The sequence below is a fragment of the Podarcis bocagei genome (genome assembly GCF_964188305.1).
Source record: "Podarcis bocagei genome assembly, chromosome: 8".
Taxonomy (NCBI): Eukaryota; Metazoa; Chordata; class Lepidosauria; order Squamata; family Lacertidae; genus Podarcis; species Podarcis bocagei.
This window is the reverse complement of record NC_138133.1, coordinates 30,069,372-30,088,899: the sequence shown is the minus strand read 5'-3', so window position 1 is coordinate 30,088,899 and position 19,528 is coordinate 30,069,372. Positions and strand designations below refer to the sequence as shown.

Below are 19,528 nucleotides of genomic sequence, written 5' to 3'. Positions count from 1 at the left end.
CCTGAGAGGCGCTTTCGGTTCTACTCCGCCTCTCGCGCTCGGCTGACCAGAGCGGGGCGAGGGAGGGAGGGAGGCGCGTGTGCGCGCAGAGGCCGAGGCCACCTTCCAGCGCGCACGTGGATCCTCCCGCCCCCTCCTCCTCCTCCAGGCTCGCTTCTCTTGAGGCGCGCACACAGACGCGAGAGCGCGCACAGACACAGCAGCAGCTGTTCCTTTCCAACGGCCGGGTGGCAGCGGCGCGCCGAGGAAGCGGCCAATAGCCGGGCCGGCCCCGCCCGGCTCCCCGCCCCGCTTTGCTGGAGGGAGGGCGGAGCAGCGGGAGTTGGGGAGGTCGCGCCTGGCGGCTTTTTAGAGGAAAGCCAAAGGCGGCGGGAGGCAGCAGAGTCGCCTGCGGCTGGGCCCTGGTGCTTTCCCGTGCTCCGGCTGCTGTGGTCGCTGCCGCCTCCTTCTCCGCCTCCTGGTGAACAGCGTCTACCTCAAGGCAGCTCCCGACGCCTCCTGCCTACCTGAAGGGCAAGGAAAGAGCTGACAAGCCAGAGAAATATAAAACAGGGCAGCCTCTGCGGAAGGTGGGAGAAGTTGGCTGGAAGTGAGCGGCACGCGCAAAGCCCACCCAACTCGCCGCGGAGTCTTTCCCCTCCTTCTTTTTTGTACTTTTCCTTTCTCTTTTCCGCCACCGCCACCAGCAGCCCTCGCTTGCGCGGGGCTTGTAGCTAGAGGAGAGCGGCATCTTTTTGGAAGATGCACACGACGCAGAAAGATACCACGTACACCAAGATCTTCGTCGGGGGTCTCCCCTACCACACCACGGACTCCAGCCTCCGCAAGTACTTCGAGGTGTTCGGGGAGATCGAGGAAGCCGTGGTCATCACCGACAGGCAGACGGGCAAATCCCGGGGATACGGATTTGTAAGTGCGAAGGGTGCGGGGATGGGTGGATCGTGTAACGTGTGGATGTGCGGGCGCGCCTGGAGAGCGGCTAACGCAGCTACCTAAACCCAACTGGCAGGAGGCGGGGGTGGGAAAGGGGGAAAGGGAGACACTCGGCGATATTTTTGGATCTCGTGTTGACGTCCTCTAAAAAAAATTAAAAAGCGTGGAGGAGGAGAGGAAGCGTGATCGTCAGGCGACTGGGATGGGTAGAGCAGGTGAGCCAACTGAACTTCCTGGAAGTTAAGTAAAACTTGTTGTGAGCAACGGATTTGAAAAACAGCTGGCTGATAGGCGCAATAAATACTGACATGAACTACGAGGTGTCTCCTTTTCCCTTGTCGACGGGATTGTGTATTTTGACCACCTCTTTCTTTTCTAGAGGGTAACGAAAGGAAAGGAAACCCTGGGGTGGGGGTGGGGAGCTGTGTGCTGTGCCCTTCAGATGAGATTTGCATCATAACTTGCATATGAAAAGTTGCTAGTGAAATTTTGGCATCCGATGGAGCCAGCTGGTTACAGGCTGATATGACACGTTCGTATTTTTATCTGCTGCGGCACATGCTACTGTGTCAGTGGGTGTTCGGTGCCTGCAAAATTCCAACTCCGTGCTCTGCGAAATGGCAAACGCTTCAAATATAGCCTGATTTTTGTGCGAGAGTAATTTGACAAAAAAAACAAAAAACCCACAACAAACCTAAAGTTGCTGTGTTGTTATAGTAGTAGCGTTTTCATTTGGGTGAGTTCTGAGAGAGCCTCTTGGAAACGGTGTTCCATTTCACATTGCACCAGCTTACTGTACTATGAGTCGTGTCAAATACATGAGTTCTGATATCCTGCGCTGTTTATTGTCAAGGTAACCATGGCTGACAGAGCTGCTGCTGAAAGGGCCTGCAAAGATCCTAACCCAATCATTGATGGCAGAAAGGCTAATGTGAACCTAGCGTACCTAGGAGCAAAACCAAGGATAATGCAGCCAGGTAAGAACAGTCTCTGTCCTCCCTACCTGGCTTCTTATGAGCCGAGCAGAGAATGAAAACTTATAACCATATCATATTTCAGTGAAGCTACTTCAGAACGAATAGCTTGAGGATTGGGGCCCGATTCCTGGAAGGAGCACAATTCTTAAAGTGCCCTAAAGTCTGCCTCTCATGCTGGCCAAGGCATGTTAAAGATAGCTTGTGCCAAATGTTGTGCTAACGCACAACTACTAAACTTGATATGATATGAGGATAGAAGATGCAGTAACACAAATATGAATGCTGAATTTGTCAGAGTGACAGTACTGCCCTTTGAGCATAAAACCATGGGGTCTCCCATGAGTGTTTGTGGTGGGAGACATAAGATACTTCCATGAGGGTTATATGCTGGAGCTGTGGAAGTAATCCACTACTTCCAGAAGCTGTGCTGTGGTGGGGCTTATTCTCCTGTGAGTATACACACAAAACAGACAAACACACTTCACTAAGAGAAAAATGGAAAAGGGGGGCTTTGCTTGGTAAAATATTTTTTAATATCCTTTTGTCTGGATCTGCAAGTCATTGTGCACATCAGTTGTGTTTACAGGGAGCCTTACACATTCCCTCACAAAACAAATGTTTTGGTAAGAAGTTTCCCAGAAATAGGGGTATGAGTTCAGAAACCACAGCCTTGAAGTATAATTTGTATATGTGCTGAAAATGTGCATTATTGGCATTTTCCTCATATTAAAAACTTGCACCTTGGTCCTGTGTAAGCTTACTTGTAGTTATGTCTCACGGATGCATTGTTTCCCAAATAAATGTGCGTAGGATTATAGCCTTTATGCACATAAATAGTAGATACATAGGACTAGGTACACACTCGATATTTTTCTGCTTGTTTTGAGTGGTACATTACTTAAATGAATGTCCTCCTTTGGAAACTTTAAGCAAATTAAAACAGTGGCACCATTGTTTATTGGAGATGAATTCTGCTATTTTATATGAATATAATTTTTTGGGTCTGAAACCTGTTTCCAAGAGGACATCCTGGAGGCTTACTTGCACAATGTGCTCCTGTAATGTTGGACATATATAAATTTAACAAATAATTTTTTTGAAATAGTGCAAATGTGCACCTGCTACATAGTGCAACAGGGTGACCGCATTGGCAGTTAACATAATCACTTGCTGCCATCTTTGGCAGATGGCTGCCAACTTCTTTGTCCAGTCTAAGCAGAAGTGACCACCTGGAATGGCTTCCAATTATTTGTGAGGCCAGATTCCCGTTTTGCCTTTACAGAAACATACTTTCCCATGTCGATAAGAAAAACCAGACTGTATTATGGGCTTCATGGTCTTGCTGAACTCAGTTTTGGTATTCATGGGATAAAAAGCTACTTGGTTTTGTTTTTTAAGTAAAGGTTGGGGATAACGTGGGCTGAATCTGAGCTACAGTTTAACCTTGGAAGCTGTCCTTAGTGTACGTACCAGAGCTCAGCCTTCGAATGTGTGCATAATATTTTTTACAGTCAGCCGCCACACATCTCCATATGTGGAATTAGTGCAACGGGTTCCAGCATAATGCTTCTGATTTTAGAAGTTAAAGGCTGGAGATTTTTATTTAGGGCTATTAAGGGAATGTGAACAATTGGCATAGTAACTTCCAGGGTTCCTAAAATCCAATGGCTGAGCTTCAACAGAATTTCACGCTCCCTCAAACCCACCAGTCTATTCTTACAAACCTCTTCCACTGCAAGCATTAAGGGTTGTTTTATCCCATTGTCCCAAACACCTCCATTTTAACCATTCTATTACCGCCAGTGGGTCCTTGATAGTGAAATTGTGTAGAAACCATTCTGAACTAATCTGTTAACAAGGTGGCCAACATGGTTGTAATGTTACAGTAACTCCTTATTTATCTGAGGTACCAAGCAACTGCTTTTTGTTTTGGATTACTGTATCTTGCTTACACATTGGAATCCATAGGAAATATCCTATAACTCTTAACAGGAATGTATGTGAGCCTCCGTTGCTTCTCTGCAGTGCCTCAGTTCAGACATCATGCTAAACCATGCAGTTGTCTGGTAAACCAGAGGTGGAAACCTCAATCTGAAGTGGGTTTGTGAACTGTAATTTGTACTAACTATGAATTGGCATAGTCTATAAATTGACATATCATAGTTGCTGCTGCCCTGTAGAATCAGCTTATAAAAGTGATTACTGAGAAGATGGTAAACACAGGCAGCCAAATGATTTGTTTAAATACTTGAGTAAACAGTGATTAATCAGACCAGCCCATTTCAGATATAACACTAAACCAACCGTTAGTACTGTGTGAATAGTAAGAAATGAGCCTCTGCCCTCCCTTCTCATCTGGTATGGCCACAAGCAGGAGATTGAAAGCCTCCATGTCATGTTTGAGCAGAAGGGAGGCTCAGCTTCTGTACTCCCTTCTCAGTTTATTGTTATGTCCAAACTCAAAAAGGGGGTGGGGCTCAGGTTAGTTTGTAACTAATCAAGCCAGGATCAAACCAGCTTGGTGCAGTGAATCATGGTTAGGAGATCAGGAGTGTGCAACTGACTTGCAAGTTCCCCCCTCACTCTTGCCAGAATGCCTCTCACTTCCATGGTTCGTTTTAACAGTGTGGCGTTATCTCTGCATCAGCACTTGTTTGAATTATCTTGATTAGTGTTGACCATAGGGTTAGTGCCAGTGCAGGTATATAACCCTGTACCATGGTTAACTCAAACCATGAATGGCAAATTGAAATTCGTACAGGAGAGGGGCATGCATCCAAGTTTAGAAGATGGTGGATGTTACGTCTGCTCCAGGTTACAGCAGTTTGCCAGAAGTAATAGCTCATTAATTCTACATTATAATGCTCGAGAGAGAAATACTTTCGTACTCTATAAAGCTGATCTTACCAAGGTATTCAAACCATATGGCATCAGATCACATTTTTTGTCTGATTTGTTTACCTAAAATCAATACTGCACAGTTATTAAGACTGTGACCTGAGAGTAGGCCCCACTGAATGCAGTGAAACTTACTTCTGAGTATACATGAGTAGGCTTATGCTGTGACATATTCCTCTTCACTGAGAAGGATCGCAGGGTGGTTATTAGAATTTTCACGTGAAGTAAATGCACTGCTCACCTAGAGAATGTGATGTGTTTTGTTGTTAGGTTTTGCCTTTGGCGTTCAGCAGCTCCACCCAGCATTAATACAGAGGCCTTTTGGGTAAGTCTGCCTTAAGCTCATATTTGGGGGTGGGAACAATATAGCGTGTACGTCTTAACGTGACCGTTGGAAATAAAATTATATTTTTCAAATTTCCAGATTTAAAATGCCATCACTTCATTGATAATTCTCTAAATAAATACTATATCCGAGTCAAGTGGTGTTAGATGCATGCCGGCCTTGCACTCAAGCAGCCCCTATGCTCGTAAGATCATGTGGTAAACAAGGTGTGCCTTTTAATAAGCCACTGTGCCCCATTCAGTATTTTTCTTCAGGTTGACTCAATGTTATTTATCTCTTTCTAATCTGACAGGGATCGTTTACAGTTAAGATAACTGATGAGAAGGATATGATGATAAGAGGTGGAATAGTTCTGTTTGGAATTAAACTCTGTAACCAGTAGACTCAAACACACAAACCAAGCTAAAATGGTGATTAACGATGCATGTATGTTTTTTTTCTATATAGTCAATAGATATCCGTGTGCTTTTTTATTTATTTATTACAGTAATGAAGTGGTGTTGATAGCTAAACTGTGTGCTTTTATTTATTGAGAGAGCTGTAGTGAAAGTTTTTTGGTGGTCTTTTCATTTTGGTTATGTGGAGAAGTGTTGACTTTGCCATGGGGAGCGAAGGGAGTTTTTTTTCTCTCTTGCTTTCAAGCTGTAGCCTGTGACTTCTTTTTTTATATTTATTTTTTAACCGTACTTTGTAGTGAGTGCTAAATTTGTGTGGTTTCTTTTATGATTTCTTTTTTTAAAAAAAAGAAAAATCAACATTGCTTGCATGTTACAGTTTTGGTTTTGTTCCTTGGGAAGGGTTTGGAGCTCCCTGTATTAACAATGTGCGTCCACATGCACTTTCCCATTAGATAATACACATATATATATTTAGCCTTCCGCAGATTTACTTAAACATATGCTATTCCTAAAGTTGCTGTGCATTTTTATTCTACAATTAAGCATCAAAGTTGGAGGTGACATGTGCTTGCTTGAGTGTCTTGTACGCTGTCTCCTCTTTGATTAATGTTGAGTAAGGCCCGTGACAAAAAGTTAGTTGAATACTTAACAAGGAAAGGAAGGGGGATAGACTTTAAGCACGCATGCTTATTTGAGAATAGTTTTGAAACACTATATATCTTGAAATGAGACATTAGCAACCATGTTACTGACTGTCTAAACCAAGTCCAAAGTATATATTACATTTATTTAATGAAATTTATACTCCACTTTATTGTAATAAAAACCTCTGAAGTGGGTTGCAAAAAGGTAAAATCAGGAAAAAGTTCCAATACATTAAAACATATAAGATGCTAAAATGCTAAAACAGATTAAAATTCACACCAGCATTTCCAAGCATCTGGGTAGGCTTGTCTAAACAAGAATGTTTTTGGCAGGCGATGAAAAGAATACAGGGAAAGTTTTCCTGCTTGATATCAACAGGCAGGAAGTTCCGAAGAGTAGGTACTGCCACACTAAATGACTGAGTTCTTACAAAAGTGGAGCAAGTATTTTGTGGCACCTGTAGTGGCATATAACATTCTCCTGGCATTTTATTAAACCAAGAACAGAGCCCAAGAGCCTGCAAGTTTATGGAGCAGAGCTGGGCAGGATTTTAACCCTTTCCTCTCTCACTGCAGTCTCAATAAAAATGTCCCTCCTCTAGAAGATGCCTTCATTGGCGTCAGTGGAAGCTTCCCCACAAACGGTGGGGTTGTTTAATCAAGAACGCAGCATGGGAGGAAAGGGTAACACACACCCACACCCCTCCTGCATGCTCTTATCCTGATCACCCCCAGCTGCTATTTACATTTTTTAAAACTGGAAATGTTAAGCACCCAGTTTGTTCTTTAGCTGGTCTATTAAGATGGTTGGGCTAGCAGACACCAGCTAAAGAGACTAACGTCACAGATCCTATACATGCATACTCAGAAAGGAATCCTACTGAGTTTAATGGGACTTACTTACCCATAGGTAAGTGTGTGTAGCAGGAGTGGGGAATGGAACCTAGCTAATGAATCAAATATTTAGATTCCCCCACCTGTAAAATTGAAATATTCTCATGGATCAGAGGTTATGGCAAGTCCTTCTGAAGTCTATTTCCAGGTGCTGTTTTAATCCCAATGGCGAACTCCTTAGCACAGCTGATGCTGGTAGGACTTACTATGACCACCAGTCAGCTGTCAGCGAGATCCGCTTGCAGTGGAATAACTGGGAACTTTTCAAACAAGCTGGCAATTGTTCCTTGGTAGGCACCTCTGTCCTTACATGTCCTGTGATGCTGCATGTGACTGCACATGCAGTATGGTTTGGGGTAAAAGCTTTGAGGGACCTGTGCTGGACCTAGTTAGGCTCATAGGGCTTAGGTTCTCCACCCCTGATTGCAACCTAATTAAAGACCAATTAATATCATCAACCGATATAAGGCTTGTTTAGCCAGCACATGCTTTTTTCCCATGTAATTGTGTCCCATCCATTTCTTAAGAGGGTGGAGCAATTCCATGTAAACAGCATTTTGTTTTTATCGAGTCACTTGATGCCTTGGTAGTGTGTATCTTGGAGGGAAGACTTCTTCTGAATATTAGAGCTCCCCCATTCAACTGAAGTATCTGGAATGAACAAGGACATTCACCAGCACAAAAAAACTTAGCAATCAGATCACAATCGCAGTCAAAGTGACCAGTATATAAACTTAAACACATGTAACTGGAATGCGTATTTGGAATATGCCCTAATACTCAATTTCTGAGATTGGCTACTTAGAAGTATCTGGATAGTTGCGATCCTGCTGATATTATGTCCCATCAAGGTCTGTGAGTATGCATGGATAGCATTGTGCTGTACCTAAAACAATTTTAAAGTAGCCTGTAGGGCTATATTGTAACTGAACAAATAAGAGTCTTATTTGACAGGTTGTGCATATGGTTGAGTTACACTTTAAAATAGATTGAATATGCAACACTGTATTTGAACCCAGGGTTTGCCAACATTTTTAGGCTCATGGGCACCTTTGCTAACTGGAGAAACTGCCATGGGCACCAGACATACACATTAGCGAAGGACACATTGCTAGCCATTATATTGTCCGTAATAGAATGCTTCTTTCAAAACTAACTTCAGTGAGAAAAGGAACCTCTCGGACATCAACAAAGGTCTCCCTCAGCACATGTAGGCCTGTGCCACCACACTGAAACCTCTTGATTTAAACTTTTTAATTCATTTTTTAAAAGTGTGCTGTGTGTTTTATCACTTTTTCTGTGGTGTGCAAATCTGCAGGGTTGTTTTTAAAAAGACCAAGCTGTTCATCAAAAGTCGCCATTAAGTAACTTCCTTCCAATGGTCACATAGATTTTCATTTGAAAACAGTGCAAATATATGAGGTGGTAGACGTGATGACTAGTGAGGAAATCAGACCCTAAGTGGGCATTTTGAAATGCTTTTTACTGTTTTACTAGGTAAGGTTTTAGTAGGTAAAGGACCCCTGGATGGTTAAGTCCCATTAAAGGTGACTATGGGGTGCAGCGCTCATCTCTGCTTTCAGGCCAAGGAAGCCAGCGTTTGTCCACAAACAGCTTTCTGGGCCATGTGGCCAGCATGACTAAACTGCTTCTGGCACAACGGAACACAGTGACGAGTGCCAGAGCGCATGGAAGCGCCGTTTACCTTCCCGCCGGAGTAGTACCTATTTAAGTACTTGCACTGGTGTGCTTTTGAACAGCTAGGTTGGCAGAGGCTGGGACCGAGCAAGGGGAGCTCACCCTATTGCACAAACTCGAACTGCTGACCTTCTGAGCAGAAAGCCAAAGAGGCTCAGTGGTTTAGACCACAGCGCCATCCGCTCCCTTCCACTGTTTTGGTATGGATGTATAGTATAGTAGTATAGTAATATTTCCCCCCCTTTGGTATTTTACTTTTGGAGGGGGGGAAACACCTCAGACTTCCTTTGTTTTTGAATAGCATTTTTTGCCCATTGTTGCGTTAATAGGTAAATGCCTTAACATTTTATGTAAAGGTCATAGTGGCTGTCCCTACTAATTTGTAATAAAAGTTTTCTTTCCTGATATTCTGCCATTTCCAGAATGCAGGCCATTGGTACTAATAGAAAAGTGAGTGCCTGCTGTATTTTGTCCTCAGTTACTGTTAGTTGGATGCAGTGTAATTTAATAGGGTTTAAGCATAGTGAGAGAACCTGGTTATGCTTCCATAACATTGCTTCCCTAAAAAGCCAGAACTCAGTGCCTTCTGGACTGTCAGTTTCTTCTCCTCCAACTGGTTGTGTTTAGTTCAAAAACATTTGCTTAATTAATTTCTTGGAAATCTTAGTATAACTAGAGTGTTGATTTTGTTCACGTAAATTTTGGTACTTGAAACTCATTTTTAATATAACACATGATGATCTGGTGATGGCCATTTTGAAGTTTTTACTGCCCGTATTTCGTATGATCCATTGTTATTGCCACCATAATTAGTTGGTGCTATTTATATATATCTGCAGCCTCTTCTGGGTTGTTGTTTTTTTTACAGTACAGTAGTTGTAGACAGTAACCCACGCCCCTGGGAAACAGAACACAAATGGTTTTATTGGGACCCCAAGCTAAATTCAAATGTTTCTCTGGGTAGTACAATGTCCCATAGCGAAGCCATGTGTATTGTGTCAGAAAAAGAGCACTTAGGTTTGCTTCCATGGACCAATTTTTGTTTGAAAAAGCCGCAGGACATTTTGTATGTGTGTCGCAAAAAAAGAACATAGTCCCAGACAAAAAATAGGGTTAAAAAAAAAATCAAGTATCTTGGAATATTTTCTTTGTCCTAGGCTCTTTTTGGTTTTCAAAAATAAACCTCTGTCTAGGCGTTGCTGCATCACTGGTTCATTTCTTGTTAGAAAATGTTTATGCACACCTTACATTGGCTGCGACAAATAAGCACTCTGTGTGTAAAATTCAGTTGGTTTTCTTGAGATTTATTTTTATCCCAGGCAAAAATAAAGAACAAAAGTGCTAAATTAGGAGATGCCTAACCTGTTGCTCTCCAGGCATTGTTCACTACAACTCCCTGAGTATTGGCCATGCTATTTGTGGCTGATGGCACTTGGGGGTCCAACAACACCTGAGGTTCCCAAGTTAGGCAACCCTACTCTAAATGGAAAGTGGCTGAACTGTGGGGACATTGTTTGTTACCTGCACAGTTGTAATGTCCTACATTGTAGGCAGTGCTTTTTTTCTAGAAAAATAGGTTGCCGGTACTCACCATGAAGTTGTTACTGTAAGTGCCACACTTTTTAACAACAAAAAGTGGCTCCAGTACTGCATGCCGCTGAGTACTCCCTGAAAAAAGCACTGAAAAAAGCACTGATTGAAATGAAAAATGTACCAGGAGTGCAATTTTACCCCAAAAGGTTTGGGTTATGGGAAAAGAGTGGCCCTATGGCTCATTGTACCCACTGCAAACCTCATTGTGTGCCTCCTAAAAACATTCCTTTCAGTTTATTTGGTCTACAGACCATAAAACATAGTTACAACTATGGTGTCAAGCCAACCACAGCAGAGAAAAAACACTGTACATGGACACAAATTGTACCGTGATACCTCGGTTTTCGAACGTAATCTGTTCCGGAAGACCGTTCGAGTTCCGAAACGTTCAAAAACAGAAAACTCAGTACGGAATCCTCAAAATGAAAAGCTCAGTACAGAAGCCGTGTTTCATGTTCAACTTCCGAAGCAAGTTAGAAAACCAGAGTGTTTACTTCCAGTTTTACAGCGTTTGAAAACCAAAATGTTCGTCAACAGAGACATTCAAAAACTGAGGTACTACTGTATAAACGTTTAACAGAATACCTGAACAATCAGAAATACTTTTAAAAAGCAATTTTGACTCTGGATACAGTGAGGAACTTGGCTATATTATCTAAAATATTGGAGTTGGAGTCTGCCATTAAAATTGAAACATAAAATTAAACTTTATTCCCCAAGTATAGAGAAAATATTGGTGAGACTTGTATCCATCACGTTGCTTGTAACCATCCTATCAGCACAAGGATTTCCACTTGTGCAGCAGGACGCCCCCCCCCCCACTCCATGGGTCCTTATAAAAATTGCAGTGTGGATAGGAGAATATGGGTAACTTTTTGACTGAAACGCTTTTGCAAGGGCAAACTTTCAAATGCCAAAGTAACCTAGTAAATCAATCTTCCGTAATAGCTGATAGCAAAGCATTGAACCCACCCATTGAAAATGATTTCCTGTATCTTGGAATATTTAATGTTGCGAAATAGCTGGCCTTAGACTTAAAAGATATAGTGGTAAGCAAATCCCATTTGCCAGAGCTAATATATTTTGCAAGTTAAGATCTGGAAGTCTCTGTTTAATGCTGCTGGTCCTTTTTCTAACTTTCTGAATACTTGTGCTATCTTCAATTTAAAAGGTGGAAAGGACACTGGGCCAACCAATTTATGTTTTATTATTTCCTGGAATGTCTGTAAGGGTAACATAACAATTCGTGCTTCTGTGTTACATGCAGCTGCTGGGGAAAGGGCCTGTTTTTCTTACCTATGTTTTACCTGGTGTGCAGTCCTATGCAGGTCTACTCAGAAGTAAGCCCTGTTTAGTTCAGTTTAGTTTACTCCCAGGTAAATGTGTGAAGGTGTGCAGCTTATAAAAACATACATGTATGTATGTTTTTATCAGTAATGAAATGCTTTTGAATTCAAGGCTTGATATCGGTGGTGAAATGTTTGTGCTTTTATGAATGACTATCAGTGACTTACCAGAAAACTCTCATTCTTTTGTTTTTTATATACATTTGTCTAAGGCTTTATGTGCTTCTATTGAAAATGCTTCCATTGTGATCAATAGGGACAAAATAGGGCTTAATATAAGCTAACTTTTTAAAAAAGTTTTGAGTTTCCACAAAGCTTCCTTTACCAGTTTTAAGCAATTATACTGAGTGCAGTTGGGGGCTTGGAATGAATAACATGTGATCAAATATAGTATTGTGAGTAAAACGTCTGATTTAATGGGCACCTATGAATTGTTGAATGAAACCATTCAAAAATATTGTGCAAGTTATACAATATCTTTCGCAGTAATTAAAGTTTGTGATTAGAGGGTTAGATTCAAAGGACTATTTTGAAGGTTTAAGGGAAGGTGATATAATAAGGCTATTCCTGCTTCAGCCCTGAATGAAACTTGTTGTTGTTTAGTCATTTAGTCATGTCCGACTCTTCATGACCCCGTGGACCAGAGCATGCCAGGCACTCCTGTCATGCTGGTAGCTTCGAGAACACTGTCCAACCATCTCGTCCTTTGTCGTCCCCATCTCCTTGTGCCCTCAGTCTTTCCCAACATCAGGGTCTTTTCCAGGGAGTCTTCTCTTCTCATGAGGTGGCCAAAGTACTGGAGCCTCAGCTTCAGGATCTGTCCTTCCAGTGAGCACTCAGGGCTGATTTCCTTAAGAATGGATACATTTGATCTTCTTGCAGTCCATGGGACTCTCAAGAGTCTCCTCCAGCACCATAATTCAAAAGCATCAATTCTTTGGGGATCAGCCTTCTTTATGAAACATGTTAGCTACCTCATTAATAATCTGGGTACAAAACAAAAATGTAGGCTATTAAATTTTGATAAAAACTGTTTTGTGGCAGATGTATTTGTTTTCTAAATTATATTTCCATTTTCAGTGTCTTGTATGCTCTGTACAGACTTGTCCACAATATTATATGATACAAGTTATTAGGTTAATATTTACCACAAAATTATTGCTTCGATTGGTTACCAAGTTTATTCAGCAGCAGTTACTTCTGAGTAAATCTGCATAGACTCAGACAAGTCATAGGGAACCCAAAGCACGCTTGCTTAAAAGCAAACCACTGGAAAAAGTTTCTGGGTTTGTGGCCCGATCCTATGCATATTTCCTCAAAAGCTAGTCTTACTGTATTCAGCAAGGCTTACTCCTCCTAAGCAAGCATATTACAGTCATAGGAAGAGGTTTGTGGTATTAACGCTTGTTTCTAGTACATCAGAGTAAAACTATCTCCTTTCAATGAAGAAATCTAGAACAGTTTCAGTTGTTCCTACCAATATATGCCAAACAATAAGTTCAAAATAGCACTCCTAAAGCCACTGAATAAAGATGCCTCTGCAGCATAATGGGGAACTGCTCTTTAACCTTTTGACCTTGCTGAGCATAAAAGGAGCTAGCGTTTCAGTATCATGACAATCTCTGCATGCTGGCCTTTCCAACAGATGGAAGTTTACTTTGGCCTTATAAAGTCATTTTGCTCAGCTGGAAGCCCTTGTCGCATGACAGATGATCAAAAATAGACCCACTGCAGCTTGTCCTGTCAATCACCACGTGCAAAATGGCATAATAGTGGGGCGCCTGCAAGGAGGTCATGCATATTGTAAACCAAGAGGTTCTAAAGGGATAGTGTTTCATAATTCTCCACCTGTTAGTTGCTTGGCTTTAAAAGAAACAAATCACAAGAGCTTAAGTAGGAGTACATTCATTTATGCATCTCCCTTCTTTAACAAGGATACAGGAGCCATGATGACTGTGCTTCTGTTGACATGGAGAGAAAGATAGAGGGTGGTTTGTTAGTTAGTTTTAGTTTTGTTCTCTTTTCAACCAATATTATAAACTGAACTTCACATGATTGCTAAAGACCGTCTTCTCTGTTAGATTTGACAGAAGCAAACCTCAGGAATAATCTGTGTTTAAGCAAACAGTATAAGCAAATCATCTTTTTGTGTAGCTTAAAAACATTGCAACAAGAATACAAAGTTATTATTTAGATGGGCCTTAGATACACAGAAGGTTCAGGCAAGTGGATTCAACGTAAAAACTGATGAATCGCTATCACCATTAAAAAATAAATAAATCTCTAAAGGTCATTGATTAAGATTCAGTTTTGTTGCTCTGTTCTCATCTGTTTCTCCATGTATCACTAACACTTTGCAGTTCTCCCATCACGGACAGTGGGAGATTGATGATGTAAATATATTTTTTTCTTAGTTAAACTTTTAACATTTCAATGCTTGAGGTGCAGGCATTGAAGGGGGAGTGATTAGTTGCTAAACAGGCAAATTTTCGCTTTTAAGATAGTGGGGAAAAACACTTTTCAAAGTTGGCCACATTCTTCAACTGAAAATATTTTCTTTCTTGGCAACTTTAAATGAAAGTAATTTTTATTTAAACATATTCTCATTAATCTTAACTATATTTATATAGGGTGACCAGGTGGAGCTGACTTGTGCAACAGCTGGAAAGGAAATCTTTTGACATTGCATGAGACATTGAAAGCTTTTATTCTGCATCTAGAGCTGTGTGTGTGTGTGTGTGTGTGTGTGTGTGTGTGTGTGTCTGCTGGATCTCCTTAGAGTTGCACTTCATGTGGATAGAAGGGTTCCCCCACCCCCATACAGTTTCAGTTACAGGTCAAAACTTTGAAGGTGGTACTATTAATGTAAAAATAATACATTTTGGGTTTCCTGTGATATGAAGGATCCCTGTGTCTATTTTTTATAACAGGTGGAGAACTGAGAGCTGGGTTGCTAGTGACTAAGGAATGTGAATTGAAGAGTCCATCTTTCAAATCTCAGCGATATATTTCCTTTGGAGTCTTAGGGAAATAATTGCTTCAGTTTCAGCCATACGTCCACAATAACATTGATCTGCCTTGCAGTGGTCTTGTAAGCATTACTGAGATGATACATGAAGCATGTTGCGTACTCAGTATGCTATGTAAATGCTGTATTTTTTAGTGTGGCAGCATTGCTAAAAATATCAACATTATAGAATTATGGAAGAGACTCTGAGGGTCATCCAGTCCAACCCCCTGACTGTACTACTGAGCACGCGCGCACACAAGAAGTAACACTTCACAATATGGAGGATAATAAATAATGTATTTTAAAACGGTGAGGTTGTTCCTCACAATATTATTTTTTTCTGCTTTTGTTAAACACTAGATCTTCCTGAATATAATCCTGCCCCTACCCATTCCAAAGCATTGCCTTGTATAGAAATAAACAAGCTGGCACAAAGCAGAACACCAGTGGCCAGATTTGTCACAACAGGTTTGACTCTCATGGCCTTAACCTCTCCAAAGTGTGGTGCACATTTGCCTAGGGACCACTGTTGTATATTTTAATGGCATCTATGTAGCTTCCCCTCAATGGCCTCTTGTGACGGAGTGAATTGCACTATAGTTCCGTTTGAAAAGTGTGATTCTTGCTGTGTTTACCACACTTGTGAACTTCTATTTAAACTCCTTTGTCGCCTGTGTTGTTGGTTTTTTTGTTTTGTTTTTTGTTTTAATAAGGGTGACTGAGGTTGCAGAGAAATTAATGTGTGCTGAGTCTGCATAGCAATTCAAGTAGGGTTGCCACGATACAAAATGATTATTTCCTCAGATCCATGTAAATGACTACAGGAAACGTGCAATGTAAAACTAAATACGTAACATAACTACAAAAAAAACACACACCTGATAATACAGTTCATGGAGCTAAGAATTTTATAAATGCTCACTAGCTTTGCTTAGCAAGTATTGGGGTGGGGGTGGGGGGAACCTGTCACTTCCCATTGAATTTAAAACCCTGTGTTCTCCAGTCTCATAGCTAGAAATCTCATTTATTCCTTCTTTTAATAGATGTCCTACACATCTCAAGGTCCCTCTAAGTATTTAAAATTATTAGTAACATGTTTCATAGTACTTAATATCAGCTGCTGTTAAATCGGCACTAACACTGTGACACTATGGTGGTGATTATGTTCTGATTTTAGTAAGACCTTTCCCTTTCGGCTCTTGCTTAGACGATCAATTTGTCCATCGAAATTGGTTATTGTGGCAACCCTATGCGTATAACAACAACTAAATTTGAGTTTGTTTTTAAGTTCTGAAACTGGAAGTAAGATTTACTTGTGAGATCTAACTTTCGTCTTCTGTCTTTCAACAGGATCCCTGCTCATTATGTATATCCACAAGCTTTTGTGCAGCCAGGAGTAGTCATTCCACATGTCCAGCCTACAGCAGCTGCTGCCTCCACCACACCTTACCTTGACTACACTGGAGCCGCATATGCTCAATATTCAGCTGCAGCAGCAGCTGCTGCCGCTGCAGCCTATGACCAGTATCCCTACGCAGCATCCCCAGCTGCTGCCGGATATGTCACAGCCGGGGGTTATGGCTATGCAGTCCAGCAACCAATCACTGCAGCGGCACCTGGGACAGCTGCAGCAGCTGCTGCTGCTTTCGGCCAATACCAGCCACAACAGCTGCAAACAGACCGTATGCAATAGCGGATGGACTTGTGAAGAAAGTTCTGTTTCTTACTCTTCTTATCTTTTTACCTTCAAGCCTTCCAGTAGAAATAGTTACAAAAAGAGGCAATTAACCTTAACCAATCCAGCTTTAAGGAAAGCTGCAATGCAATAGTGTATTACTACAAAAACAGATTCCGCTGTCTTTGTACAGCATGCATCCATATCATGGGTGGTATTGTGGGGTGGGTATCGTAATATCAGTCCAAGCATCATCCCTATCATGAAAGGATGGCAGAAGTAACAAAAAGAAGCTTATATTTAAAACAAAAAAAACCAGTAAAAGATGCATTTTACATTATCAGGGGAAAAAGTCCAGGTGAGCAATATGTAGCCTGTATCAAGTTGAAGATGACTATTATTTAAATGTTGAAAGCACTGACTGTCATTACTACTTTTCATTATGGCCTACAGAACTTTGTTTGAATGAGTAAGAAAAATGCTTTCTGACTATCTCTTAATGGGCATCGAACAAACTAGGGAACGTGGCCTTTGGCGGGGGGTTGGGGGGAAAAGGTGGACAGGCACCAAAGTTATTTTCTCATCTGTCCTCTGTGTGAATGGGACTATGGAGCAAGTGATGTGGAATTAATGGGCGCAACAGCTGTACAGACAATCAATAACACAGACCGATCTGGAAAGAACACATCACTTGTCCTCGTTTGATGAGCTTGTCACATTCTAATCCCTCTCTCCATCCTGTTTCACTTTTAGGAAACTTTGACTGCTGGTGTCAGCTATTCTGATTCTGAAATAGGATCAGCTCTTTACTACAACAGCCTTCTCCTTTTATTTATTGTATCTATTCATGGCTTGCGAATAAAGGCAGGAAGAAATTTGCTGAATTTAAACCTTTAAGAACTGTGTTAAGGGAATTTTTATTTTATTTCTTGGAAATGATTTATATACAATTTAATACCTATTTAAAATATTTATTGGGAAAAAAGCATAGGTCTCTCATGAGACTGCTTGTTGAGATTGCAGTTCTTCAAGGGTTAATGCTAAGTGGGTTATATTGTGCCTTAATTGTAATGCTATTTAAAGATATATTTATTTTGAAAGTTGTACTATGCTGCACTCTAAAGAAAACAACTTTAGATGTGAAACTGTAAAATTATGTATTCATCTCATGGTATAAGTTATTTAGTAGGTTTAGCTATAGTATACGAAATATTAACCTAATCAACTAAAATGCTGACATGGGTTTATTTAAATTCTGTTAGTACTCTTTTTATAAGGGTAGTTTCAATACTTTTTAAGGTTTTGATCTTAAAAATGCTAGTTTCATGCTTTTCCCACGATCACCTTTAACCATAAACCTTTTTTATTGGAAGAAAGCTCTTGATTTCAGTGGAACTTTCCCCCAAGAAATCAAGAAATCCTTTGTTTGGCAAAGGATTGGGTTATAAAGCTATAATACTCTACACACTTGCTCAGGAGTAAGGCCCAAATAATGCATTACTGTTGTGCTGATAGGAACTGTTTCTGTGGTCTGGCCACGCACCTCACCAATAATGCCTGCAAATGGGAACCATGTAGATCAGGTGAGTGATGTGGGAATTGACCATGTGACTGTTACAATGTGATGGGTTCCTAATTATAGAAAGTGTTGGTAACACACAGGACTGGGCAACACAGAAACAACTCCCGTGTCACAGGGGTAATATGTAAATGGGACTAAGTCCCTTTCCTCTGAACTTAATGAGACTTAGTTCGAACTAGATAAATGGAATACTGAATCTGAAGCTCCATTTTTAGATGTGCTATGTGGAAATAAACTCCCATGAAATTATCCACATAGTGTGTTGTGGGTAGGTTGTCAGAATTTCCTCCTATCAAAAAAGGGGTAGGTTTTTTCCACTTTTCATCTCTTTGTAGAACAACTTTTATTCCTTTGCTAGGAAACGCTGCTTTACATTGTCCTGTGAAACTGCAATAACTTGCAATTTTTATTCTTGACCTAAAAAAGGAATTTAATATTTTACACTGTATTGGAAATCTTTTTATACTTGAACAATTTCGTACAAGGGAAGACAGGATAGCATTTTTATGGACTTTATCCAATGTCACTGGATTTATTTTAAGTATTTTGAGTACTAGCCAGTGTTATATAAGGTAGATAACATGACTCTCATGTGCATGTTATTTATTATGTATATTGCTTTATAATGTTTCAAATCTTCTAATCTATACACTTGTATTAAAAAAAATTAAAATATTGTTGAATCCAACCTATTTAGTCTTGCAAAAAAAAAAAAAAAAAGTTTCTTTCCATATCAAGATGCCTCTATGTGTTTTCTAAAGTTCCTCAGTTGTGAGAAGAGCAAGTTCAGTGATTTCAAAGATGCACATCAAAAGACAACTGAAGCATTGCCTGGCTTGTTCAGTACTGTACAATACTGTGAATCTTAAGCTTTAAGGCTCAAGCGAGTACTGCTTCATACAATACATAATTAACTTGTGGAATTTATTATGCAGTTGCACGACACGCTAAAGGTAAAGGACCCCTGACAGTTAAGTCCAGTCGCGAACGACTCTGGGGTTGCAGCGCTCATCTCACTCTATAGGCCGAGGGGGCCGATGTTTGTCCGCAGACAGGTTTTCCGGGTCATGTGGCTCCATGACAAGCCACTTCTGGCAAAACCAGAGCAGCGTACGGAAACGCCGTTTACCTTCCCGCCAGAGCGATACCTATTTATCTACTTGCACTTCATGCTTTTGAGCTGCTAGGTTGGCAGGAGCAGGGACCGAACAATGGGAGCTCACCTCATCGCTGGGATTCAAACCACCAACCTTCTGATTGGCAAGCCCTAGGCTCAGTGGTTTACACCACAGCGCCACCTGCGTCCCACTGCACCACACGGTAGCAGGCTGTAAATACAATGATGCTTTCTGGCTTAGTAGCAGATACCCATGATGATTGACAAAGTAATCTTAAAAGGAATGGCAGTGGCAGGGAGTGAAGTAGTGGATTGCCCACCCCTTCCAAAGTCATATTACTGACACCAGGCAGGGCAGGAAGTTCTGATTTTCTTAACAGCAACACATAATTTGGTTTCTTGGGGAGCCAGAATTGG

General features: G+C 41.0%; 1 protein-coding gene across 2 annotated transcripts; it reads left to right on the top strand.

Annotated features, from left to right (window-relative positions):
• The first annotated feature begins 239 nt into the window (after nucleotides 1-239).
• RBM24 (RNA binding motif protein 24) lies at nucleotides 240-18,682 on the top strand. 2 transcript variants are annotated; one of them, XM_081206654.1, is made up of 4 exons: nucleotides 240-909; nucleotides 1,787-1,910; nucleotides 5,079-5,133; nucleotides 16,088-18,682. In XM_081206654.1, the coding sequence occupies exons 1-4, from the start codon at nucleotides 742-744 to the stop codon at nucleotides 16,428-16,430; spliced, it is 690 nt and encodes a 229-aa protein (XP_081062780.1). In that variant the 5' UTR covers nucleotides 240-741; the 3' UTR covers nucleotides 16,431-18,682. The 2 variants fall into 2 exon arrangements, with proteins under 2 accessions (XP_081062780.1, XP_081062781.1); XM_081206655.1 differs by lacking the exon at nucleotides 240-909 and adding an exon at nucleotides 1,182-1,315.
• Nucleotides 18,683-19,528: the final 846 nt, after the last annotated feature.